General features: G+C 46.7%; 1 protein-coding gene across 4 annotated transcripts in view; it reads left to right on the top strand.

The window, feature by feature from the left end:
- The first annotated feature begins 352 nt into the window (after positions 1 to 352).
- usp34 (ubiquitin specific peptidase 34) overlaps positions 353 to 27322 on the top strand; it is a 43804-nt gene continuing 16834 nt past the window's right edge. The window contains exons 1-39 of one of the 4 annotated variants that reach the window (XM_079278324.1): positions 353 to 529; positions 8497 to 8587; positions 8925 to 9453; positions 9939 to 9989; positions 11055 to 11204; positions 11445 to 11512; positions 13874 to 14066; positions 14295 to 14356; positions 14715 to 14796; positions 14928 to 15020; positions 15661 to 15786; positions 15872 to 16001; positions 16376 to 16506; positions 16743 to 17467; positions 17685 to 17899; positions 18040 to 18158; positions 18661 to 18788; positions 18945 to 19034; positions 19167 to 19262; positions 19409 to 19491; positions 19730 to 19884; positions 20143 to 20256; positions 20479 to 20578; positions 20840 to 21002; positions 21092 to 21218; positions 21872 to 22022; positions 22172 to 22272; positions 22436 to 22645; positions 22769 to 22894; positions 22998 to 23120; positions 23313 to 23396; positions 23605 to 23691; positions 23803 to 24003; positions 24079 to 24161; positions 24241 to 24281; positions 24474 to 24598; positions 24874 to 25026; positions 25470 to 25574; positions 25717 to 25772. In XM_079278324.1, coding sequence (XP_079134450.1) covers positions 487 to 529; positions 8497 to 8587; positions 8925 to 9453; positions 9939 to 9989; positions 11055 to 11204; positions 11445 to 11512; positions 13874 to 14066; positions 14295 to 14356; positions 14715 to 14796; positions 14928 to 15020; positions 15661 to 15786; positions 15872 to 16001; positions 16376 to 16506; positions 16743 to 17467; positions 17685 to 17899; positions 18040 to 18158; positions 18661 to 18788; positions 18945 to 19034; positions 19167 to 19262; positions 19409 to 19491; positions 19730 to 19884; positions 20143 to 20256; positions 20479 to 20578; positions 20840 to 21002; positions 21092 to 21218; positions 21872 to 22022; positions 22172 to 22272; positions 22436 to 22645; positions 22769 to 22894; positions 22998 to 23120; positions 23313 to 23396; positions 23605 to 23691; positions 23803 to 24003; positions 24079 to 24161; positions 24241 to 24281; positions 24474 to 24598; positions 24874 to 25026; positions 25470 to 25574; positions 25717 to 25772 — 5510 coding nt within the window. In that variant the 5' untranslated portion in view covers positions 353 to 486. Of the gene's footprint in view, positions 530 to 8496; positions 8588 to 8924; positions 9454 to 9938; positions 9990 to 11054; positions 11205 to 11444; positions 11513 to 13873; positions 14067 to 14294; positions 14357 to 14714; positions 14797 to 14927; positions 15021 to 15660; positions 15787 to 15871; positions 16002 to 16375; positions 16507 to 16742; positions 17468 to 17684; positions 17900 to 18039; positions 18159 to 18660; positions 18789 to 18944; positions 19035 to 19166; positions 19263 to 19408; positions 19492 to 19729; positions 19885 to 20142; positions 20257 to 20478; positions 20579 to 20839; positions 21003 to 21091; positions 21219 to 21871; positions 22023 to 22135; positions 22273 to 22435; positions 22646 to 22768; positions 22895 to 22997; positions 23121 to 23312; positions 23397 to 23604; positions 23692 to 23802; positions 24004 to 24078; positions 24162 to 24240; positions 24282 to 24473; positions 24599 to 24873; positions 25027 to 25469; positions 25575 to 25677; positions 25773 to 27322 lie in introns of all 4 variants that reach the window. The other 3 variants (XM_079278322.1, XM_079278323.1, XM_079278321.1) reach the window with 3 other exon arrangements.

Here is a 27322-nt window from a genome sequence, read left to right as displayed (position 1 = left end):
TTATTATTATTACTAGAATTCAAGTTTGACAAGTACAATGTTTTCATTGCCCTTGAGATCGTAAGGCAAATCTCGCGATATCTGCAACTCGAAGATATCGCGAGATTACCGAAGAAACCCGAACGGGTGAAGGAGAATAGCACGAAAACTCCCGAACTCTCTCCACACTGTGTGTCGTCCCCCCCTCCTTTTTCATCATGGCTGCTGTGTCTACTCTCTCAAGTTAACGCTCAGATTGGACACTAACTCGATTTCGTACCTTCCCAGAGGCTCTTAAACTTTTTAACCTGACATCAAACTTCGCTTTTGGATGCAAATCCCGTTGTCCACGTGGTTGTTCCCTCTGGCTTCATTTAGAGGATAACCTTCACACAATCACTCCCTTCCACACTGGGCCTTTTTTTTTTTTTACCCCAAAAACAACCAGCTGCCAGCCGACAACAAACGAAACCGCTTCCAGAAGCGATGGTTTGACTCAGTGTGAAAATGTGTGAAAACTGCGCCGAGCTGGTGGAGGTTTTAAATGAAAGTAAGTAGTATTTATCTTATTTGCACTGCTAGGCGATGCTTGGAACTAGCTGCTTGATGTTAGCATCGCTGTCCACTGGAGCTAGCTGTTAGCTTCTAGCTAAATATAACTTTGTGTTTTCGTCTTGTGCAGACTTCTGCAACCGTACGAACACGTGGCATTGTGTCTGCGGGTGCTCTCAGTCGGTGACGGTCGTTGTCTTCGTGTGTCAGACTCTGTCGGGTTTTCATGTGAATGCCATTTTTTTTTATTTATCCATCCCAAAAATTGGCAGTTCATGTTTTTTTTTGGGGCCTGTCTGTCAAAAACACTCCTCACAGAACTCGCACAAAAAAAGAACCGTTTCGCCTTGATTGGTTGTTGTTCGTGACATTACAGTCACGACTTTAAATACTTCAGCGCTGTTGAACACTGGTGCACGGGGACGGTGTGTGTTTGCAGGATGCTAAGACGCGTCTTGCACGGATGTGTTGGAAGTTAGCAGAGTTAGCTTAGCCTGACTTTGTTTGATGTGTTTGTCAGGTCAGTCTGCTAGCTGTCCACTCCGCTGCCACCCATTGTTATGCGGATGGAGAAACATCCACAGCTTCAAAATGACCCAGTTAACATGTCAATACCACGAAGAGGATAATTGTAAATTGCTTGTGTTTACTTGCCGAGTCTCTTAAATCTTAAAACTGTTATAACCGTTGGTAGTCGAAAGCTAGCGGCGACTAAAGCTAGCTCACTAAAATTAATGGCTGCAACGAGGCGCATATTTTGGCACACACAGCATTACCGTTAATCCTCGGTAGCTTTAGGTGTGTGTCTTTCTCGGAACGACGTCGTGTGCACATCAGCCTCACTCCATGCTGGTAAATTAACGTTAAATCACTGATGCGAAGAAGCTCCCCATTTTCACCTGCCGGTCTACCGCCAAGTATAGCAAAGCGAACGTAAATACAAGGTTTGCCTTTTTATAGCTACAAGTTAGCCGTTCGTCCATTGCGTGCTAACCGGGCCTTTTGCTGCACCTCAAGGATGTCCGTAAGAAACGGAACAAAGCCTGTTTGTGTGTGTTATAACACTATATCTGCAGAGCTGTTACTAGGCAGTGATTCACAGTTTTTTTGTCGTTTTCCTGTGTGGGTCCAGCCTATTGTGTGTCATGAGCTTGTGTGAAAGCTCCTCCTGCAGGGCATTAACATACAATCCTGCACCTGAACGTAGCATGGGCTCCACTTCAACACACAATCCTGCACCTGAATGTAGCATGGGCTCACTTTAACACACAATCCTGCACCTGAATGTAGCATGGGCTCACTTTAACACACAATCCTGCACCTGAATGAAGCATGGGCTCACTTTAACACACAATCCTGCACCTGAATGAAGCATGGGCTCACTTTAACACACAATCCTGCACCTGAATGTAGCATGGGCTCACTTTAACACACAATCCTGCACCTGAATGAAGCATGGGCTCACTTTAACACACAATCCTGCACTTGAATGTAGCATGGGCTCCATAACACATAATGCACTTTAATACACAATCACACAGGAGATGCATGCATGACACGGTTCTACTGACATGCCAACGTGTCCTCGTGTGACACGTCAGTATGATATCTGGTTGTCGTTTTTAGCAGAGACCCAAGTCTGCGTTGGAGTTTAATGCAATTTAGTTGCTAAAGCATACAACAACACAGAATTACATTATCACCAAATAAAAGGCGTCTTGCCCCATGCCTGCATGTGTTCTGTTTGTCCTGTTCTCTCTTTGTCTCTCTCTTGTTAGGGAGTCTGTCAAATGACATTTAAAGGTCACAATCATTCACGTTCCATCCTTAATAGAGACGGCTGATCGCCAAAGCCGGCCAGCCGTGTTGGTCAGAATGTGTTGCCGCTGATATTGGGTGGAGAGGCCTTGTTGATGTTCCGGTTCATCCTAAAGGTGTTGGATGCTCCGTGCAGTCCAGTCAAGTTCCTCCACACAGAGCTGGGGAAACGGTTTCTGTGTGGAGCTGGCTTTGTGTATGGAGACGGTGTCATGTTATAACAGGAAAGTTATGACACTGTTGACACAAAGCAAGAAGCACACTATCGTCTAAAGTCTGCTGGGGTCTGGACCGGAAGTACAATGCCCACATATCTTTGACTATATACTGTATTTAAAACAAATTATTGTGTGATTAATCTGTTTCTTTCTCGTTTTTTTTTTTTTGTTCACCCCAATTCTGCGATTGTTGTCAGTTATTAGAATATGTGGACAGAAACAAACGCATCTTAGTGACGAGAGGACTGTTTTCTAATATTGATTTGTGCAACAGTATATTTTGTGGGGAATCTATAGGTCAGGTTGTCTGATTGATGTTGATCACAAAGCATGTGTTGCATTGTGTTGCATGGTGAAAGGAAGTCAAACGGTATCGATTTCATTGTAACCGGCATTCTTAAGTACGAGGTCATTGTGTGGGAAATTGCAGTTATCGTTGTGATGAACTGAGTTGTTCAGTCAGACGTCACAAGTAGAGCTAGGTTTCATTTTAGAATAATTAATACCAGTGAGTTAGTGACGATACAATACCTGACTTTCAGTTCCAGAACAATACTTTTTTTCGATGCCCTACTTTGAGAAATACCAACATGTTTTATTTCTGCTGAAGCCATAAAAACCCAAAGTTCTCAAATGTTTAATGTTGTCTCAACACAAGCAGCCATACAACAGCTTTGTCTCGGCTAAAATGAAGTGAATTGCCTGATCACCAAGCATTCAATGCCGGCATGCTTATGATACAATTTAGTTGGTACCAAAAACGATCTTGCATTACTATATTGTATTTTTGTACGCTTGTGCTTTAAGGGTTCGCAGACTGAAGTTTGAGCGTTTGATGCGGTGTTGGGTTCTCGTTAGTTTGCTCCGTGCTGATGCGTTCGCTTCGCCTCGCTGTAGTTTGGCTTCATTCTGACTCAAGTTACACGACAGACAATCTGCCGCTCGTGTGCTTTTTCACCAGTTCAGCTGTTTGAAACCCAGTAAAACCTGGTTGTTTTAGTGGCAGGATGAAGTCTGTCGGGCCGGATACAAACTGGTGTTGTGGAGGATTGTGATGGGGGCTGATCCTCGTGGTTTCTAAAAATGCAACGATTTGCGTCTTTTGGGTTTGTACGTGTGCTCAACAAATAGGTTTGACTTGTGGACTGTTTGTCAGGCAAAACAAACAATGTGAAGATGTCACTTTGGGTGGTATATTTTGTAGTATTTTCAGATTGTTTTTTCTAAGTTAACTGAATGAAATTGAGCCGGTAGAATCTATTCATACAACAGTTTATACGCAATGTGAGCGTGTCACCAGTGTCAGACAGCATTGAATGACTTTAGCCCCTCTCCCTGTTTAAAGAGTCTTAAACCTCACACACAAACCGAATCACTCGAATAAGTGAGTTTAGTTTCAGTAAAACAAATATGCTGATGATGCAACTCAAACAATGAAGGTAGTTTGGAAGTTCCACTTGATGAGTAATCTAAAAAAAAGAAGACAAAAGTAGGAAAAAACAGTTGTATAACTCACAGATCTGAGACTTTGTGTTGTAAAATCCCTAATTGAGATGCATGTTCCATATATATATATATATATATATATATATATATATATAAACACCGATACCTTTAAGTTGAACTGTTCTCGATGGGGAAATAGGGCTGCAAATATATTGTTTTACTTTGAGGGAACTAGTGCTGACAGAAGCTGACTCATAGATTCATGTTGATGGTGACGGTAACCACGGACTCATGCAGAAGGAAATGTGGTGAAAGTTCAAAGTAAGAGCCACGGCAGCTCGTCACTCATCCATTTCATACTTTTAGGTTTATGCGCTTTATGTCACTTTTTTGGTCGTCTTTGTTGTTAATAAATGTTAACAAGGCTGTCTTGTTCAGATCCACTGTTGTATTCATCAGAAGTAATAATGTGCGCTGATGTTTGTTCAGCCTGCTATCCAGCGGGTCTGTTTCAGCTGGTTCGGTTGCGTAAAGCTCGGATCGGGTTCGGTTTTGTTATTTCAAATGTAATTCAGTAACAATTTTCTCTATCTGAATGTGCCAGTGTTGTTCCCATGGTTCAACAGTCCGGTAAGATCATGGATGAATTAAAGGTTTTGGTTTTAACTTTGTCTTACAGGCTTTGGTCTCAGTTAGAGACTCGTGCAGAACTGAAACACTAAATAAGAAACATAGAATGTTTGAGGTCACATGAAGTCGGCGTCTTCGCTTCACTACTGAGCATAAAAATGAAACCTGTTAAATTCTGACAATCGTGCATCACTTTTCTTTTACTAGCGGGGAGATGCTGGTTTAGATGGAAGCTCAGAACACAAACGTGTGTTTCTGTGAAAGTGTTGTTTCCTCTCTGACCAGAGGAAGTGAGGAGGAGCAGATAACATGACAACCTTGAGATGCTGTGTGTAGAGGCTGGTGTTGTGTTAACTGTTGCCTGACACATTTGAGAATTATTATCTTTACATTCTTAAAATAGCAGTGTTCATGTGCTTTGCTTGAAACATTAGTTTGTCTTTAGAATATTGAAGCAAAATCCCGAAACTCTTTTAATCCAGAGGCTGAAGACCGCGAGCCGAAACCCGTTGCTCTGACAATGAAGTTGTCCTTTCTACTACAAGAGTTGCTTTTCATCCTTGTATCCGAGGTGCTTCGGGGAGTTGCGCGCTGAGATGACGATGAAGTTGCAGTAAGCCTCACTGACGAAACTAAAGAAAATGGTTTTCCAGCAGAGTAACTCGCTCACAGTATCTTAACCGCTCAACTTGTCTGTTTGACTGTAAAATAGTCCATGAGACGGCTGGAGAGCTCTGGGTAGCTCTGCACTGAGATGATTCACTTCTCCTCCGTGTATTTACCGTAGACTGATATTCACGGAAGAAAGAAAAGATATCTGCCGGCTCTGATTGGTTGTTCCTCGTCACACGACCTGTGCATCCTGTAAAATAGACACTTGGGAACGCGTGTGCACCGCGACGGCATCGCTCTTGCTTTTGAGTCTGTGTTGACGATAATTCATTTTAGGGCTAAAAAAGACCTTTTTCCTTCTCCATGCACCTGTTTTTAAGTCTTTATCTCAGCTTTAATCCTTTGAAACAAATGCAGTGACACCCAAACCTCCATCAAAGTGCATCTTTGCTTTACTGATTTTGTCGTTTTGAGGCTTCAGATCTTCTGCGTTTGCTTTCAGAAACACATTTTAGTTGAACTGTACTGTTTAGGGTCACAGCTGCAGCGCTCATGTTCAAACGCCTCCAGTCTGGCTGAACGTTGCAGTCGCCGTGTTGATCACACGGTGCAGGTGTCCTCCCACGCTTTTGTATTAATATCCACGGTGAGCTGCAGCCGTAAACTGGCGTTAATGCTGGCACCCGTGTGGCCGCTCCCAGACGACGTGGTCCTCACCAAAGCAGCGAAGCGACGGCAGGAAAATGGCCAAAAGCTGCCGGGGAAACATCCCAGAGAGTGGAGGTCGGCCCCGGGGCCACAGAGGAGCTTCTGTTCACATGTAGCGCTGAAAGGGTTTCGGTTTGCGTGAGGAAAGACGTCCTGCTTTGCACGGCCAAGACGGTTGATTGAGAACTATTGTTGTGTGTGTGTGTCTTTGCTGTCAAATCCAGGTCAGCAATTCAATGGAGACACCTGATTCCTCTAAGCTGGGTGTGACTGATGTGCATCTCCGAAGGTCAATAGAAAGACTGTAACTTTAGATGGAAGCGGTTGAAGTCTGGTGCCAATATTCAATGTCTTTTGTCGTCGGCAGCCTCCGTATTGTAGCCCGTCTGATGAAGGCCTTTGAGGCCGATAAACATCAACAAAGTATGGGAACCAAGTGCGGGCATTTTCAATTTGTGTCCATATTGTCCTTTTTAATTTCTCCACATCCAGATATGATAACGTCCTCCGTGTTTGCAGTGAAGCTGATCCATTCCTCCTAGTTTTTTGGGGAAATGTCTTCCACTTACTCTTCAGTTTATGTCTCTCATACGTATCCCGTAAGGATGGGACGATGTAGGCTGTAACGATGGAAACGGACACCGTTAGTTGATCGTGGGGTATTTCTATTACTGGGATTATTGTGAATATTCTAACATGAGTTCCTTGAAAAGGCTGTCGAGCTCATTATCATGTAGAGGAGGGAAAATGGAGCCTACAGGAGTTCAGAAACAATGTACGTTAAAGTGATTCCAGTATGTTTTAGTGCCGTTTTCTATATTGATGATCAATGGGATTATATTGTGAATCACTATTATTATAACCCAGGATTACTATGTTCATCCATTGTTTAAGACTTACTTCAGTCAGCGAGTACAATGTTTGGATTTTTACTTTAATATTCATGACTGTTTATTACTGATTAATTACTGATTTAGTTTGACTGTGGGGGGGTCAACGTTACATCTTCCTTATTAAGCTAATTTACAACCGCATCGTATTTTAATGCCAGCCGTGTTTTTTGGTACTCTGCTATAGGGCTGGGCGATATGGCCTAAAAAAAAAATCTCCGATTTTTTTACAAAAAATCCGATTCACGATTTAAATCGATTTTTTTCCCCCAAATTTTTTTGCAGATGACAGAAGCTGTTGAAAACAATTTTTTCTTTTATTTTGTGATGATTTTCCCAAGTAGGTTGATAAAAATAAAGTGCAAACAAAACCTGAACATTGTAGAAAGGTGCCTGTAGTATACAAAAAGTATTTGGTCACTCTTTTGTTTCCCTGAATCATTTAAATATAAAATTAAATTAAACATAACATTAAATGGCATTAAATAGTAGCCTTCCATTGTAAACAACTGTGCAAATGTAACTTTTTACAGTAAGCTTTTCTAACTGAATACACTGACAAACACAGCATGAAATAAAATGTATGTGACCCTTTAACATTCACATTTTCAAAAGTGCAACATCTGATCTAACATCAACATAACATATTTTGCACAGTAAATAAGTGCATGTAAACAAAATCAAGTGCATTCACAACATAACCAACAGTATTAAACAGTAGTGCATGTTTTTTCTAAATATTTTTTGCCAGGAAGACAAGCCTGTCTACTACCTCTGGCTTCAGGCATGCACGGTGGCATGTAACAATGCCCCCCCCACACACTGAAAAGCCTCTCAGAGGGGGCACTTGTAGCTGGCACAGAGAGGTATTTCTTTGCTAAAGTACTTAGCCTTGGAAAGTTAAGTTGGTGACGCTTCCACCAGTCAAGTGGATCGGTGTCTGGGTCAACCTGCTGGACCACAGGTCAGTTGTTGCGGAGTAGAATGACATCCCCTCCAGCTCCGCAGAGATCCTTTGGCGTGTACTATTGTACAGCCGAGGCAAGGCAACGTCAGAAAAATGTTTACGGCTTGGTAGCACGTACCTGGGGTCCAAAGCTTTGAGACGGTGAATAAACCCCGGCTTTTCCACGGTGTATATGGGCACCATATCTTTTGCGATATACATCGCGACTGCATCCGTGATGGCTTTCCACCGGGCACTCTTCTTCTCATGCGGAGTACAGTTGGTGAATGTCTCCAAAATGCTGGGTTGTTGTTGTGAGGTGGCGGCGGCGGCGGTGAAGCTGCTGGCCGCCATTGTTTTAGTTTGTAAACAATGCGCGCGCACTCTACTACGGGAACCCAACGGGGGGGAGGGGTGGGGGCGATTTTCTCGATTTTCAATAAAACACATCGCCTTAAAGCACACATTCGAATTAATCGATTAAATCGATTTATCGCCCAGCCCTACTCTGCTACTTGACAAACGTTTAAGATAAACGTTGAATTAAGTTTCGTTTCCTGAAAGTGAGCGACCGTTGATCGTTGGTGGTGTTTAGTGTTTAGTCCGAAATAAAATGTTAAAATAAGAGGATTTTCTATAGATTCCTGGGACGCGGTCATCGCTCCTCTCACGGGTATCTTCTCTCGTTCCTCCTCAGTTTCGGACACCGACGGCAGTGAAGGAGGCTTCCAGCTGAAGAAGGAACATGCCCTGCGAGTGCTGGGCTACATCAGCTCCTGGACACAGAGGTCAGTGCGTCTTCTTGCACAGAATATCAGCGTCGTGACTAATTGCCTGCACAAACTACCGACTCTTGTAACACTTTATTTACTCATCACTGCAGCAATTTACATGTCGGATTGTCGGTGAATTCTTCAAACTAGACTGTTTTTATACCACTGTATTTATATAGCCCAATATCACACATTACTAGTTTGCCTCGAGTGGCTTTACAATCTGTAAATCTTTATAAAATGTGACAAACAGCGTGAGAGTTTCCTAGCTGCAGGTCTTTTCCTCATTATGACCGAGCTCCTGTTGGTTTCCTCTCTAACGCGTCCCGTTTCCTCTGCGTTGGTTCTTCAGACAATGTCTCTGCTGCTTCAAGGAGTACAAGCACCTGGAGGTCTTTAATCAGCTGGTCTACGCCCTCATCAACCTGGTCATCGCTCAGATCAGCAGCCTGAGAGACCGCCTCTGCAGCGTCCAGGACCGCCTCCATAAAGGAGGCGCGTCCGGGGCCGAGGGGGGGTCCGAATGGAGCGGGGGCCTCCCCCAGCCGTCCTCGCCCGGGGAGGACGAACCCGTGAACGTGGAGAGAGACTCTGCCGAAGAGGACACCGACGCCCCCGACCTCAACCAGAATAAGGGCCAGAGTCAGGGGCCCAACCATCCGTGTGAAGCCCAGATGGACGCACTGGGGCCTGGGGAGGGAGGCAGTGGGTGTGGGGGTGGTGGTGCTGGAGCAAGCGGCAGCAGCAGTGACAGCCAGGACCCGTTCAGCTCCTGGAGCACAGAGGAGAGAGAGAAACTGCTGTTGTGTGCCGCCAAGATCTTCCAGATCCAGTTCCCCCTCTACACAGCCTACAAACACAACACGCACCCCACCATAGAGGTGAGGACGGGATAGCTCACTTTCTCTCTACATGATCTCCAACTGATCTTTGTTCCCCCCTGCTTCCAGTCTTTATGCTAAGCTAAGCTAAACGTCATCTGGCTCTAGCTCTGGACTAGAGCTGGGCAATGTATCAATATTATATCGATATCGTGATATGAGACGGAGCGTAAATGTTCTGTGAAAGCACCAATGGTCTGCAATATTGATGACGAGACATTTTCTCAATATGGTCCAGCGGTCCACTGGACTTGGAGTCGTGTTGATGTTCTCCTCCAGAGTCCACATAGACGTTCCTTCACACTCACAGATGTGTCCTGTGGCGTAAACACGTTGTTCTCTTTTCAGTCTCCTTTGAACGTTGGCCTGTAATTAACTTAACAGAACTCTGCATTCAAATAATAATTACTCGCAACGGTTGTCTTGTCACGTTTAACCTCCCAAACCCTGATTTCACTGTCCGTCCTTTTGTTTCTTTCCCGCAGGACATATCTGCTCACGAAAGCAACATCCTCGGCTCCTTCTGCGACATGAACGTAAGAGATCTACCTTTTCCTCTTTTCCGCCGAGTCGGGTCAAGTGTCCGCTCTGCTTCCTGTCTGTCTCCTGACACAAAACGGCAGGAAATAACAATGACGTCTGTCGCAATGAACACAGACTTCTAGTTCATTCCAGTCAAACTCCAGACACCTGCCTGAACTACTCTGCTCATGTTAGACGTTTCCTTGGAAGAACACGTTCATGTGTTCATTTATGTGAATGTCAGTCGGTGTGTTGAGTCTTCAGCGTGGAGTTCTGTGTTGGGCTCGGTGTTGTCCACGTTTGCTGCCCTCTCCGCTGGTTGTGTCAGATCGACGCCCACATTACTTCAGTGTGCTGAGCCGCCTGAGCGCCATGGTAACAGGGCTGCTCCTCACGCTGCGCTCTGTGTTCTCAGATTAACATTTTAGGAGCTCACGATCGGTTTGATACCGACGCTTTGTTCTTCTAAACCGCGTTAAATCAGCTTGTGTCTGTAGTTCTTAGGTTTACGGGTTTATTCTGTGCTGGGTGAGTTTCTGTGTCTTGAACATGATTTCCTGCAGATGAAGTCCCTCAGAGAGCCGTAACGTGTCCCCCGATAATCCGCTCGCTCGATGGCTTTTACCTTCACACCCGAATAAAGTTTGTATGCAAACTACAATAAACCACCAGCGGTCCTTCTTTTTACCCACCAAAATAACTGATGCTCAACATGAAAATAATTGACAATTGAAGCGAATTTGCAGTTGTTTCTCTGCAAATTGACAAAAACATGATGACAGAGTACATAAGACCACATCAGTCCTGCGTCGTTCAGACCAGAAATTAATGCTAAACGGAAGTAAATGTTGAGAAATGCAGCAGATCTTAAAACAAACATGAGTGCGTTTTGCATCAATTATAATGTTCTGCAAGTTTTTACAATAGTGGTGAAACATCCAAACATATGAAGACCATTCTGGCAGTATAATCAAGGCTCATTACGTTTGGATTTTACTGCTTAATTCAAGATAAATCGGCTGATTTCTAAAGGTGGTCAGTTCAAACCGTCTGTGTCTGTCTCTCCCCTCGTCGACCAGGACGTGGAGGTGCCTCTGCATCTGCTGCGTTACGTCTGTCTGTTCTGCGGGAAGCACGGCCTCTCCCTGATGAAGGAGTGCTTCGAGACGGGCACTCCGGAGAGCCTCCCCTTCTCCATCGCCCACGCCTTCATCACCATCGTCTCCAACGTGAGTCCACCGACCACTTGCCATGATTGATGAACTCTAAAATCCATAAATCTGAATTAAATGAAAGATTGAGATGTATTTTTCATGTGGATTTGGAGGGAAAGCGATTCATTCAGTGACGTGCTTTTCCAATATTTAACGTATCCTCATTGATAAAAACATGGTGGAAACAACCAATGTCGATCTGCTTTATCATGTCTTTGCTGCTAAATACTTTGCGTTTTGTTTTTGGCTCCACAGATCCGAATATGGTTGCACATTCCTGCGGTCATGCAGCACATCATACCGTTCCGCACCTACGTAATACGGTGAGTTCAGTGTGTGTGTGTGTGTGTGCGTTTCTGTAAGTTACGCTGAGACATAGTGTGATGTCCCTGTGTGATGGTTGAATGTGGAAACATCAGAAAGCTATGCAGCGTTATGTTTGCAGGTGCCTAAGCTAGCTACATTAGCTCGCTAACATTAGCGCGATAACAGCTAACTTATTTTATCAGCTTCACTACAACTTCCCTTTATATCTGGCTCTATTGTCCCCATAAATACGTTATGCATTTCATATAAATTGCAATTATGTTTTTGTGTGTCTACCCTGGAGAATCTTGCTGAAAGATTTTATAGAAGATGCACAGTTTTCTTTTTTCCCCGTGTGTGTGAGAATAAATCCTCTTTATTTACCACAGTAGTGAGGAGAGTTCCCTTCAACATGAAACAGAGCATCAGTAAATCAGTCTCCCATGCACCCGTCTCCACACAAAGATCACCTTCTCTGCACATTGTTGGTAAATAAATTGAAATATGAAAATCAGCAGCGTCTACAGTCTACGTTCCTCCATGCAGCCGTTGTGACAAAAGAAGAAGAAAATGGAGAACATGTTTCCTGTTTCACCCAGAGCTCCGGCTCACCGCTGCATGCCCGTCTTTATTCCCCGGTCTGTGTCTGACCGAGTAGCTGCCATTTTGTTTTTTGAACACCTTGCTCTCCTGTCAGCGCTGCATCCGACAGCTCCTGGAAGAAGTCGAGCTTCTGCAGAGGACTGCTGCTGACGTTTTGATTCAAATCGGAGCAACCCAAACATCTGTTTATGACCGCTGGTCCTCAATCAGTAATCTCCTCAATCTCAGTGTTCGTCTGCGCTGTCAGAGGATGAAGTCGGACTTATTGCACGTTGTTAAACATTGACAGTGTAGTCGTCTCCGTCAGTCGGTGTTTCCATTTCAAGTGAGGAAGCCAGACGTCCGTCTGTCCGTCTGTCTGTCTGTCTGTCTGTCTCTCTCTCTCTGTCTCTCTATCTCTGTCTGTGTTTCTCTCTGTCTGTCTGTCTCGCTCGCTCGCTCTGTCTGTCTGTCTCTCTCTCCTCCTCTCTCCTCGCTCTCTCTGTCTCTCTCTATCTCTCTGAGTTTCTCTCTCTCTCTCTCTCCTCTCCTCTCTCTCTCTCCTCTCTCTCCTCTCTCCTCTCTCTCTCTCTCTCTCTCTCTCGTGTGTCAGTACACCTCGCTCATTCGTGCTCTCTTCCCCCAAATACCAAAGTGCCACACATGCTAGGAAGAGCTTCCGTCGCCACGGCAACAGTTGCCAGGCCTCCAGTGAACCTCTCCTCACATGACCACCCCCCCCCCAGAGGAGGGGCCGGTCATGTGACGCAGGCAGCGGTGCTGACGCTCAGCCGCCGAGCAGAGTGTCAAACACTGGGCTTGAATACAAAATGATTAAATGCTCATCCTCTGGATTTATTCTAACTTCCCTCAAAATATGATCTTGAAACAAACATTACTGCATTTTGCGGGTGAATTCATATCAATTATAATAATGTAACAATAGTTTTTGCAATAGGAAAAGCGGTGAAACGTATAAAGACCATTCTGTCTGTCTGACATTTCTGTGTTTTATTTCCATCGACGAGAAGAAGATTCTGTGTCGTTGAGCTTCAGCAGCCAGGCAGCTTACGATGCACACGCACACTCTCCTGGAGGAACGAGGCGAGGGATTGTGTTTGTCCATGTGGATTCACAGCCGAGCAAAGCTGCACAAGAAGACGTTAAAATAACCCAAAATAACATGCAGTCCGGTCAGAAACACTGAAGCGTTGACCGTGCAGACAGAGGAGAGCTTCAGGAGGCAGCAGAGCCTGCAAAGGTTGCGTGAGCTCATGGACCGTAACACTTAATAGGTCATGGAAACGTTGAGTTCGTTGATCGCGGCCTGAACACGAGCAGTCGAACAAGACTTCAGCCTGAATTAAATACAGAAATAAAAGAGCAAAAATATGGTTTGAATCAGAAATCCTCTGATCAAAGAGATCCGAGCTTTCAGTGCGGTTGGTGCTTTGTGTGTGTTAGGGAGGGTAATATGTGCGTTTGATTCTGGGGTGAACTGTCCCTTTAAGTGCTGTTTTAATTACATTTGTGTTGCGCTGTGTAGGAACATGACGGATCGAGCTCAACTTCTGGAGGATTATTGTTGTGAAAATGTTTTCTTATTGACAATATGAGACGGACTTTACTGCAGCTAACGGCCCCTCCTCCTGAACTCTGGTTGTGGTTTGTTTGAGTGTTTCACAAAACAGTGATTCCCAAAGTTCTTCAAACTCTCTTCCCCCCCCCCCCCGGTGGATTGTTGTGCTGTCAGAAATGCTGGTGGTGAATTTTGAAGACGGCGTTTTCGTCCGCAGGTATCTGTGTAAGCTGTCGGACCAGGAGCTGCGGCAGAGCGCGGCGCGCAACATGGCCGACCTGATGTGGAGCACGGTGAAGGAGCCGCTGGACAGCGCGCTGTGCTTCGACAAGGAGAGCCTGGACCTCGCCTTCAAGTACTTCATGTCCCCGACGCTCACCATGAGGCTGGCCGGACTCAGCCAAATCACCGTGAGTCACCGCCAACACCGCCGACTCTCAGGGGGGCGTTTTAGCGCCCCCGTCTGGGCTCTCGGCGACAGACCCGTGTGATTGATTCTGGTTCTGTAGTCGTCATTTGAGCTTCAGCTGCAGATTTCAGAGTCTTTTGATTTGACTGTTTCTTTTCTACGTTACTGATGTGAAACAGATGTGTTATTTCTTTACTCACCACGGAGTCGCACGTGTCTGTTTCCTCAGAACCAACTCCACACCTTCAATGACGTCTGCAACAACGAGTCGCTGGTGTCCGACACAGAAACGTGAGTTGGTTTAAAGGAATCCGATGCTCTGCGTGAATTAATCAATGATGGGATTTTATTCAGCGTTGAGTGGATTTTTAGGCTGCAAGTAATTACCAAAAGACGGCGGTAGCTTTCTCAGAAGCTGCATGTGTAATGTTTACGACTTGTAATCCAGTTTCCACCCGTGAATAAACATTCACATGTGAATGGAGTTTGATAACGTAACCAAAGAGGAAGGATACAGATCCTTGTCGCCTCTCTTTACACCTGTAGGTATTCATCCACACAGTCAATGTGTCACACACCTCCTGCTCTACATGTTGAGCTGCAGTTGTGTTAACGTCACCGACTGTCTGATTCTTCTTCGTCCCTTCAGGTCCATAGCGAAGGAACTGGCCGACTGGCTGATCCACAACAACGTGGTGGAGCACATATTCGGACCAAATTTGCACATCGAGGTGAGACCTTTTGATGCAGTGACGTGAACAGTCAGCAAATTCATTAACACGTTGCATTTAGACTGGAGGTCATTTTATGTTACCCAAGCACGGACGATTTTTAAGTGTGTGTGTGTGTGTGTGTTCTCCAGATCATTAAACAGTGCCAAGTGATCCTGAACTTCTTGGCTGCAGAAGGCCGACTCAGCACGCAGCATGTGGACTGTATCTGGGCTGCAGCTCAGGTAAGACGGGACAGATTTACAGGCGACTGTACGCGGCGTGAGCCTGCAGTATTCATCACTATATCAGCAGCGTCAAGGTGATGAGCCCCAGATGAAAACAGCTGGCGCTGGTCTTCTTCGAGTTAATACTGTATAGATGTGAACATTTGTATGCGTGTGTGAACTTTTCCTGCTTTAATTGTAGGTAGGTCCACTCAACACTTTTTACACTTAACTGTGAACCGACCTGTATTTTATCTCTTTTTCGAGGGAGCTCTGGCTAAGACGGCAGCTTAAGTTTCACAAAAAGCACAAACAATGAACCTAAAACGGATAGTTTTAAGCGTCACTAGAGAACAAAGATAAGGAGGTCGTTCATATAAGATGTTCAAATAAAGGAAAACGCACCAGTGTTCATTCTGCGTTTGTGTAAGAAGAACAAACCGTCTCACAAACTGCGGAAACACGAATCGGAGACGAATCATTTCGCAGCACAATCGACTAAATATTTCCAAAGATGAGGTAGCATGCATGTATAAAATATAATTCTGTTGTTCTTACCCATATTACATCATTTTAGAACATTGTATACAGACATTCTGTACCAGTCAATGAGGATAGATATGAAATGATGAACTCTGCTTTTTGTTCGGTGTTTTAGCTGAAGCACTGCAGCCGTTACATCCACGACCTCTTCCCCTCGCTCATCAAGAACCTGGACCCAGTGCCTCTCCGCCACGTCCTCAACCTGGTGTCAGGCCTGCACCCCAGCGCCCACACCGAGCAGGTACCAGAACCACTGAACAACACCACGCTGTTGTACTTTATTAAGGGGTCGATTATCTATAATGAAAGCTCCCTCCCCTCCTCAGACACTGTACCTGGCCTCCATGCTGATCAAGGCTCTGTGGAACAACGCCCTGGCGGCCAAGGCCCAGCTCTCCAAACAGAGCTCCTTCGCCTCCCTGCTCAACACCAACCTCCCCATGGGCAACAAGAAAGGTCCGTCTGGATTCTCGTGCAACTCCAGGAAGTTCTGAATGATATTGTTGGAGCGGCATTGTATACGTTTCAGGACTCCGTCCAGAGAAACCAGCACTGAACAACATTAGAACTTTTCACACTTTCTTACTGAAGGAAGACGTACTTTACTTCAGTAAAAGTAGTAACACCACAGTGTAGAGTACCGGTTCAAGTAGAAGTCCTGCTTTCACTTAAATCCTTCACACCGGCCCTTTAAGTACAGTGCTTGAGTAAATGGGTGAGGTTCTGCAGCCCGTGTGCATCCTTCTCTCCTCAGCCTCTGAGCCGCTGCCGCTGCTGTCACAGGTCCGGTTCTCCGGTTCTCAGTCTCGGTCTTCTTGTCGTTCTCTCAGGTTCACCGGCAGCCAGTCCAGACAGCAGCGACAACAGCGACACGCAGCACAGCGGAGGCAGCGACATGGAGATGGACGACCAGATGATGACTGGCAGCAAGAGGAGCCAGCAGAGGCTGTCTGACACAGAGGTACACACACACACACACACACACTTACAGAAGCTCAGTGGAATATTTAAGATTAAACATCAAGTATTTAAGAGGTCAAAGCAATCCCGTCTGGGCCAATAATGACTGAACATGAACTAGATTTTGTGCTCTGTTCTTGTGTTCTTGTTGTTTTTTCGAGGGATTTGTTCTGGCCTCTTCTCAGACTGCCACACTGAAGTGATTTAAAATAATTGTATTGATTGTTGTGTCCTCAGGAGTCGATGCAGGGCAGCTCGGATGAGACGGCCAACAGCGCGGATGAAGGCAGCAGCGGTCCGGGCAGCAGCAGCGGCCGCAGCGAGGCCTCCAGCAACGAGGCCGCCTCCAGCCGAGCCAGCCAGTCGGCCGAGAGCCCCGGCAGCGAGATGCACTCTGACGACATGGCGGACAGCGAGACCTTGAAGGAGGAGGAGGACGATGACGAGGAAGACGATGAGGACGATGATGACGACGACGACGAAGAGGACGAAGACAAGGGGAACCGGTCGGCTGCTGACAGCGGGCAGCAGAAGGAGCCCAGGGAGCAGACGGAGTCCAGGAAAAGGAAGGCGGGGGAGGCGCTAGGCGAGGGGCCGAGCCAGGGGGCGGGGCCCAGTGGTTCAGGGGGCGGGGTCAAGCCCAAGGGTCTCCCCTTCAACCCGGACACTTCTATCATGGGTACTACCGCGTCGACGTCATTGGAGAGCCGCATGAGGATGTTGGACGCCTGTTCTGCGTCGTCGTCCGCCCGGCCCGAGGGGGCGGAGCCCCAGCAGCAGCAGCAGCAGCAGCCGCCGGACATCGGCCCCTCACAGATGGTCCAGGGGCCTCAGGAGCCTCCGTGCCTGCCGCGGCCCGGGGACTTCCTGGGTGAGGCCATGGGCAGTGAGCTCTTTAACTGCCGCCGCTTCATTGGCCCCCAGCACCACCACCACCATCACCACCACCACCACCATGAAGGGTAAGAACTCATGGAGGCAATGAAAAGTCAACAAAAACAGAAGAAGAATAATCACAACAATCACGTTTTTTTTGTGTGTAATAACGGTTTATGATTATGTTGTCTTTTTTTTAATCTAAATTCACCAAAACAAACGATGTCCAACAGCTGGCGGATTGATCTTTAGTGGATCTGCTTCTCTGCCTCCTCTTTTATAACACCCTCCCTCCTCCGTCAGGCCCATGGTGGAGGACATGCTGAGTGCCGACGACGTGAGCTGCAGCAGCTCCCAGGTCAGCGCCAAGTCGGAGAAGAACATGGCCGACTTTGACGGCGAGGAGTCGGGCTGCGAGGAGGAGCTGGTCCAGATCAACTCCCACGCTGAGCTCAGCTCCCACCTCCAGCAGCACCTCCCCAACCTGGCCTCCATCTACCACGAGCACCTGGTGCAAGGTGAGCCACGCACTCAAGGCCTCGACGAGTTTGGAATAAACCGATTATTTTGATCGCTTTGTTTTCACTAGAGGACTAAATAAAGGTCGACCTCTCAAAGAACCGGAGGAACTGATTTTGTGAGCGCTCTGTCTCTGCAGGTCCAGCCGTTCATAAGCACCAGTACTCCAGCAGCCACGCTGTGACCGACATCAACCTGGACAACGTCTGTAAGAAGGGCAACACTCTGCTGTGGGACCTGGTGCAGGACGAGGACGCGGTATGAAACACGGCTTCTCTTTAAAGACGACGACGACGACGTTAATGTTCCGACATGTTTTATAGACGGGGCTTCCTCCAAGGCCACACACTAGGTCTTCCTTCACCCGGGTCATAACTGAATTATTAACATGCATGGAGACACTACGGCAATGCGATAAATGTTGGCTTCCAAGGATTATGAAAACGTGTGCGTCTGTGTCATCAACAACGCCAGCAGACTGTTTTCGGGGTTCTATAGCGCAGCAGCAGTGTTGACACGAGGCAGAAACATGTTTAAAAATGAAAACGTAGTCGTGTGGATGTCTCCTCGGTGCCTTCTCTCCCTGCGGGGAGTCGAGGATGCTGCAGCATCTCAAAACAAGGATCCGTCCCGTTCACCGCGCTCTGTGGTTGTGACTTTTTAGCTGTTTCATAACGGTTCACATTTACACCGCTGATGAATTTATGAACATATTGTTTAGTAGAGCACAGAATCGTGTTTGATTTTTGTCTGTGTGTAGATTCATCTGTCTGAAGGTCTGATCAACGAGGCGGAGAAGCTGTTGTGTTCACTCGTCTGCTGGTTCACCGACAGACAGATCCGAATGCGCTTCATCGAGGGATGCCTTGAAAACTTGGCCCACCACAGGTACGAGTGACCCGAACACATTGGTCTGGTTGTAACTCGGGGTTCCTCCTGGATTTAATCATTTCAGAGAACAGACGTGGATGAGGCTCATTCCTGAGCACAGAACACTCTCGATGTTTTATTTCTCTTCTCTTTTGTCCTCGTCTTCCCTCTCAGGTCTGTTGTGGTTTCCTTGCGTCTCCTCCCCAAACTTTTTGGCACTTTTCAGCAGTTTGGCTCCAGCTACGACACTCACTGGATCACCATGTAAGTACCGCCGAAATCAACACGCAAATGAAGGTTCCGCGTCGTAGCTTTCAATACGATCTTAACAGGAAACGAAAAGGAAGCCGTCGTGTTTCACGAGTGTGGTTCTGATGTGCGTGTCGGTTCTGTCAGGTGGGCGGAGAAGGAGCTGCACATGATGAAGCTGTTCTTTGACAACCTGCAGCACTACATCCAGGAAGTCCGTGAACACCGGCACAAGTTTGCACTGTGAGTCCGTCAGCGCTTCACCACTGCCCGCCTTAAGTTCCTGAAGGCCACACGGAGAGCAGCAACTCAAACATTTATCTGCACGACCATTGTGGATTTCAGTGAAATACGTTTTCTCGACTAATACCGACCCGTCTCCCTCGCAGGTACAGCCACAGCGCGGAGGTCCAGGTCCGTCTGCAGTTTCTCACCTGTGTCTTCTCCACACTGGGATCTCCAGACCACTTCAGTAAGATTCAGCTTCATTTGGCTAAGAGATCAACATTCTGGATAAAAGAAAGACGTTTGACACTTTGATTCACAAGCTAGAGTTACGCTCTGAAGGCCTGACATCATCATGATGTCAATGACTGTTCTATTAAGTTATCCAGTTGCGATCAAGTTTATGTTTGCTCTTACCCCAATACAATCGAGTTTTTCACACCAGTCTGAGTGTGTAACTGTGTGAGTGTGTCTGTGCGTTTCAGGACTGAGTCTGGAGCAGGTGGACATCCTGTGGCACTGCCTGGTGGAGGACGCCGAGTGCTACGACGACGCGCTGCACTGGTTCCTCAATCAGGTGCGCAGCAAGGACCAGCATGCAATGGGCATGGAGACCTACAAACATCTTTTCCTGGAGAAGGTGAGGGCGAGGAGGGGAAACAAAAACGACGTACCGGAATGAGAAGTTTACCAAGAAATGTCAGCCGTTTATTTTTGAAGTCTGGCTGAACTCGTTTGAGTTTCAGGCTTTCCTTTGTTCCTGGACATGTTTTTACGTTTTGTTCTTGGGAAGGAGCATCTGGTTGGTTTCCTGGTTGGGATCAGGTTTTTGGAGCGTCCCGGGTATGTGTTGCACATGTGTCTGTGTGTGTTAATGTCAATCTCTGTGTGTCTTCAGATGCCCCAGCTGAAGCCAGAGACCATCAGCATGACGGGCCTGAACCTCTTTCAACACCTCTGTAACTTAGCCCGCCTCGCCACCAGCGCACTGGACAACGCCTCCAGCTGTGAGGTACACAGAGAACTTCATATTCAACATATTTAAAAAAGAAAAACCTTCAATAACTTTTATTTCTCTGTTAAGAACAGTTTTCTCAATACAGGAGATTAAAGAGATATGCTGACGTGTTACTCGTCTTGTCTTTAGTTAGATCAGAGTAGACGGACAGTTAACGTGTGTGTGTGTGTGTGTGTGTGTGTGTGTGTGTGTGTGTGTGTGTGTCCGTGTCCCCAGCTGTGCGGGATGGACCAGCTGTGGGGGATCGCTCTGAGGGCTCAGTCTGCTGACATCAGCCGCGCAGCGATCCAGTACATCAACTCCTACTACATTAACGGTTAGTTTACCTCCATCACTCACACACAGTTTACAGACCGTGATCCAAATATGTTGACTCTCATATCAAAGTAGGAGTGTGTGTTTGGGGGGAGGGGACGGAGGAGCGTAACGGTCTCTTACATACAGTCTATAGTAACGTCAGCAGCAGCGTTAACGGCCAACGTACGGAGGTTCCATTCACTTACATTATGATGCGTTCAGGCTCTGTTCGGTGAAAATGAGTATTGAGTATATTATACCTCGTTGTGCGTATCTCCAGCTGGTAAGACGGGCCTGGAGAAGGAGCAGGAGTTCATCAGGAAGTGCATGGAGAGTTTGCTGATGGCTTCAGCCAACCTGGAGAAGGACGCGCACTCCAGCCTGACCAGCATCGAGAGGGGGCTGCTCATGCTCAAAACGCACCTGGAGGCCTTTCGACGCAGGTACGCGCTATCGGCAGGGTTAACGCGAGATGAAGGGACGTAAATAGAGTGCAACATGTCAACAACACGTTGTTTCCTGTCCTCGTCAGGTTTGCGTACCACCTGCGACAGTGGCAGATCGAGGGGACGGGAATCAGCAGCCACCTGAAGGCTCTGAGCGACAAACAGTCTCTGCCGCTCAGGATCGTCTGTCAGCCCGCCGGCCTTCCTGACAAGGTGACAAATCTCCATCTAGGAATAGTATAGTAATAGGATACTGTGTACAAACCAGGTGGCAATCTCCAGTTCTGAAAAGTGAAGCCAGTGCTGAAGTGTCTTAAACTTGCATTCTCTCTAATGTCCACCAGGGGGCGACTCCTCTGGTTGTATAGAAGTCTATGAGAAAATGACTCTACTTCTCTCTTGATTTATTACCTCAGTAAACATGAGTTTATGGTCTCAATCTCCAGTTTTAGAATTTATATTTTATTAATTATCATATTATTCATATTACATGCTTTGTATGTGATGAAAATATTTCATGTTGAGTGCAATTTCAGAAATCAAAGCTTCTACTTATGACATGCGGTCATGGAGGTGTAATTAAAGTCCTTTTAAGTGCTTGTATAGTTCTTAAAATTCTGATGGCTGAAGCTTTTGTTTGAGACAATTTCAGTGAAAGCTGTTGTATTCTATCAGCATGCATCGCCTCAAAAGTCGCACAATTTCTAATTCTACACATTTAACTCGGAGGTAGATGTGCAAAGCGCTCTAGCCTTAATTCGTCTTGAGAAATTCAATCTTTCAAGCCAAAGGGTATTGAATATATCATGTAAATCAAGCTGTTACATCAGTAGATTGAGCCTCTGTATACGTTTCATCTTTTGCAGATGACGATCGAGATGTACCCCAGTGACCAGGTGGCCGACCTGCGAGCTGAGGTGACCCACTGGTACGAGAACCTGCAGAAGGAGCAGATGAACCAGCAGGCTCAGCTGCAGGAGTTCGGCCAGAGCGGCCGGCAGCCGGCAGACTTCCCAGGTCAGCTCCCTCAGATCCTCTCCTTGTTACCGTTTTCTTACACTGAACACGCATCTCCAGATCAAACCGCGGTCACACAGTCAGTAGGTGCCCCTCGTTTTAACTGTCTTCAGTGAGCTGGTGTGTGACGTCTGTCTCGTCTGCTGCAGGAGGCTTGATGGGACCAGTCCGGATGATCTCCTCCGGCCACGAGCTGACGACCGACTACGACGAGAAGACTCTGCATGAGCTGGGCTTCAAAGATATGCAGGTGACTTCCTGGTTTCTTTGGACATTGTCATTTATTGTCTGTCCGAAAATCTGCATTTGCTTTGTTTTTATTTGACAGGACGTCTTGTAGTTGTGTCGTAATTTGAAATGTACAACACAGATGAATCCCGACTGATGTCGCGAGTGTCTGTCTTTATTCCCAGATGGTGTTTGTGTCTCTCGGAGCTCCGCGGAGGGAGAGGAAGGGGGAGGGCGTCCAGCTGCCGGCCTCCTGCCTGCCCCCTCCCCAGAAGGAGCACATCCCCATGCTGCTGCTCCTCCAGGAGCCGCACCTCACCACGCTGTTCGACCTGCTGGAGATGCTGGCCTGCTTCAAACCGCCCAACACGGAGAAGGTCCAGGAAAACCCTGAGGTGGGTGTGACTGAGTGGAGGACACTTTTAACTTACATTTGCAACTATTCATGTATGCAGAGTAGCTCACATGATCTTTTTGTCTTCATTATAACACTGGAACGTGTGTGTGTGTCCGTGCAGAGTGCGCGGTGCGAGGAGCTTCACCTGCATGCAGAGAATCTGTCTCGTCGGGTTTGGGAGCTGCTGATGCTGCTTCCTACGTGTCCCAAGATGCTTCAGGCCTTCCAGAACATCTCAGACGAGACGGTCAGTCGTCGCACTTACCGAACGGCTTCCTCAGGATTCGGCCATCGCTGGAAGCAGCATCGACTGATACCGATCACTTTTGATCACTTTTGTGTGTGTGCAGAATGGGGAGGGTCTCTGCTGGAAGGAGCTGCTGAGGATAAAAAGTCCTCACAAGCTGCTGTACGCTCTGGAGATCATCGAGTCTCTTGGAAAACCCAACCGACGGATCCACCGAGAGTCCACTGTGAGGACAAACACACAACGTTGTTTTATTTTTGAGTTTTCTTTACTTCGTACTATGTGAAGGCAGAATAGGCCGTAAAGACAAAAATACTTACACAAACACACAACGCATCAGGCTCTTCTTCTAGGTCTTGTGTATATGTGACCTGGTACGTGTTTGTGAATCTGACCGTGCGAGTGTTTGTGTTTCCAGGGCAGCTACAGCGATCTGTATCCGGACTCTGACGACTCCAGCGAGGATCAGATAGAAAACAGCAAGAACTCCTGGAGCTGCAAGGTACAACACAACACCGCACTCCTGTGACAGACAAGACGCTGTTCACTTTAGGGCCGTCGTCAACCGAAGACATCTGTTGGCGACCAACTTAAAGTTGATTTAATAGACGGATCTGTAAAACTGAGTTTCTCTGTTTAAAATGACACGATAGAACCAGTTCAAGTCTTTACCAAAGATGTGTTCATGCATGTCTTGTTCTGTCCTCCAGTTTGTGTCGTCCGGAGGCCTCCAGCTGCTCCTGGAGATCTTCAACTCGGGCATCCTGGAACCCAAAGACCAGGAGTCCTGGACTGTGGTGAGAGAGACCACCTCCCTTTCTTGAGTCTGTCTGGTGAACAAACGTTGTGTGAAGTCTCCCAGCGTCTCGTTGTTTTTCATTCGGTTCTCTCATCCGTCTCCTCCGCAGTGGCTGCTGGACTGCCTGGCCTGCCTGCTGAAGTTGATCTGCCAGTTTGCGGTGGACCCCGCGGACCTGGACCTGGCCTACCACGACGTCTTCTCCTGGTCCGGCCTCGCCGACAGCCAACGCAAGCGGGCGTGGCCGGGCAAATCCCGCAAGTCCACCGTGGAGCACGGGAAAGGCCTGCACATCCCTCGGCTGACTGAGGTAGATGTCCCACCGGACGGTGACACGGCCGACTGTCGAAGCCATTATTCTGAGATTCTCTCTGTTGGTTCGCAGGTGTTCCTCAGCCTCGTTCAAGGTACCAACCTGATCCAACGCTTGATCAACGTGGCCTACACGTACGACAACCTCGCACACAGGTGAGTACAGGACGTCTCCTGCTGTTTACATGTTAAATGTCTCGGGTATAATTTACATGTTGTCTTTTCCCTTCTGCAGAGTTCTTAAGGCTCAGTCGGACCACAGGTCTCGTCATGAGGGTGAGAACTTGATATTCATTCATGATGCACATTTACACACAATGAAACAAAAGCACGCAGACAAGATAAATAAACCTCAACATGTCTCAGCTCAAAACAAATCAAATACAAACAACATCAATGCACCGGATGCAGACAAAGAAAGCAGTGCACGCTGTTGATGTTTGTCGGTGACGTTTTTGTTCTCACCAGTGACTCACTACTCCATGTGGCTGCTGGTGAGCTGGGCTCACTGCTCCTCCACGGTGAAGTCCAGTCTGGCCGACAGCGACCACCTCCACGACTGGCTGAAGAAGCTCACCCTGCTGGTGCCCGAGGTGAGCCGGCGAACTGTAAATTCCATCTGGATGTCTTCAGCTCACTGCTCTAGGGAGGCGGGGGCTCTTAACGTAGTACTTCCTTCTACGTCAAAGTACTAAATTAGACTGTGACTGTGTGTGTCACGTGAACGCTTGAGAAACACTCGTTGTGTGGTTTTGAGCCCTCGGCTCAGTGAAGTCCTTGAAAATGAAAAAATAGTGCTTGAAAAAGTGCCTGAAAGTCTTTGAATGTCCTTGTGAACCCTGTATGGCTGACTTGTTGTTGTCTTCAGCCGGCTGTGAGACACGAGGCGTGTAACGGCCTCTACAAGCTCTCTCTGTCGGGTCTGGAGGGCGGAGAGTCCATCAACAGGTCCTTCCTGCTGCTCGCCGCCTCCACGCTCCTCAAGTTCCTGCCTGACGCACAGGCCCTCAAACCACTCAGGGTGGGTCTCACACACACACACACACACACACACACACACACACACACACACACACACGCACTGGGACAGGAAACCCGTCCGCAGGCTACACTCTGTCAGAAGTCCTCTGGGACGATGATCTGACTCAATTTGAGCTTTGCTAGTGACACCAGTCTGTTTCTGTGAGACGTTGTCTCTGGTGGGATTAATGCCGGAGACGCTGGGACACAATCTGAACAAAGGCGCCCTGTGGAGGTTTCTTCTTCTTCTTCATTTAAACAAACAAAAGTTGTGTTTGTATTCAGTGGTACTTGCCACAATGCATTGTGTATCCTTGACGACAAACGCTGTGTTGTTTGCATCTTGTCCTAACCTGTCGTACACAACTCTGACTGTTGATGATTCAGAATGTGCGTACGTTGCTGTGAAAAGGGGAGTTTGACGGTAACTTGTGCATCTTGCAGGTGGAGGACTACGAAGAGGAGCCTCTGCTGAGGACGGGCTGCAAGGAATACTTCTGGCTGCTCTGCAAACTCATCGACAACATCCACGTGAAAGACGCCGGCCAGGTGGGACCCTCGCCGACCGCGGTGCCGACGGTCGTATTGTCAGTCGGTGTTGTTGTGATGCGTCGTTGAGCCGTTGCTAGTGTTGGTCTGTTTGAACTCACAGAAGGTCTCTCCCTCTCTGTCGCTGGCCGGCTCGATGCAGACCACCCTGCTGGACCTGGACGCTCTGGCCCGACACCTCGCCGACTGCATCCGGAGGTCAGACTGACAGACACACGCTCTGAATACAGGAGTTCTATAGCAGCTTTAAGCAGCAAGGCTCAGTGCGCTACACGCTGAAAAGCCTCATTAAAGAGCCGCGAGAATAGAAAACAAGCCACAATAGAATAAGACTGGTGTGAAATAAGATATTGTGTAACAAATTGAAATGTTATTTGATTTAATAAAAGGCGGCTGATAACAGAAAGTCGTAAGTTAGAAGAACAGAGTTGCTGCGGAGTTTTCTGGGAGTTTCATGTAATTTGTTGTTCTGAACACAGTGGCAGATTTCAACTTTTTGGACATTCAAAATGTTTAATTCTTGTCTAAAAACTGTTCATAAAACACTACTTTTTTTTGCATTTCAGTGTATCTGTATCTATTCATCATGGTTTATTACAGCTTTCTTTTTTTTTTTGAATATTTTATTTTAAGAGAGCATATAGAACATTAAACATTACAAACAACTACATAACAAGTTAAGAGAAAAAAACAAAAACAAAAAAAAAACTAAACACAAATAAATTAAATAAAAGTAAGTAAATAAATAAATAATTCCCCCCACCCAAAAAAAAAAAAAAAAAGATTGATGCATAAAGTATCACAACACAAAGGCGAATGCAATGACTACATTGTAAATCAGAGCTCTAAATAATTACAGTCCTATGGTGCTGTTGGTGTTATACCATGTACTCCAAATAAGGCTGCCAGATTCTCAAAAATAAATTATATCTTTTTCTTAGACTATATGTAATTTTTTCAAGAGGAATACAACTGTTCATTTCCACAGACCATTTGTCGATGAGAGTGGGGGAATCAGACTTCCACGTCATCGCGATACATTTCCTGGCCACACATAAAGCAATTTCTACAAGTTTAATTTGGGGCTTCGTTAAAGACCTGTTGAGAGTTGAGAAGTTTCCCAGTAAACAGAGCTCAGGATCTAATGGAAAGGTAACTCCTGTGATCTTAATTATACTACAAAAGTCATACCAGAAGGACCTCACCTCTGTGCAAAGCCAGGTACAGTGTAGGAAGGAGTCGACCTCTATGCCACATCTGAAACACATTTCTGACAATTCAGGTTTGGATTTATGAAGCTTCTGTGGGGTGAGGTACAGCTGATGAAGAAAGTTACAATGAACAAGTCTGTACCGGGCATGAACTGTTGCTGACAAACTGTTCTGGCACAAATCTGACCAGAGTTCTTCATCAATTGTTATATTCAAGTCTGATTCCCATCTCATCCTGGATCTGTGTAATCCTGGTTTTGGGCCTTCATTCAGCAACATGGAGTACATTTTAGAAATGAATTTGTACACATTTCCCTGGTGAAGCAATGTTTCCACGTTAGTTAACACAGGTAGAGTCATTCCAGGGCCCATTGGTTCTCACAAAGGACCTTAACTGGAGGTAACAAAAGAAAGTTCTGCTGGGCAAATCATATTTTCACTTCTTCAAAAGGCACGAGGAGTCCTTTATCAAAGCAGTCTTCCAGATGCTGGATTCCTCTGTCATGCCAAGTCTCCAGAATCTTGTTACTTAGAGTC

This window comes from Melanostigma gelatinosum (assembly GCF_949748355.1).
Source record: "Melanostigma gelatinosum genome assembly, chromosome: 11".
Lineage (NCBI taxonomy): Eukaryota > Metazoa > Chordata > Actinopteri > Perciformes > Zoarcidae > Melanostigma > Melanostigma gelatinosum.
Note: the sequence above shows the minus strand (reverse complement) of the source record. Positions and strands in the feature narration are given on the sequence as shown.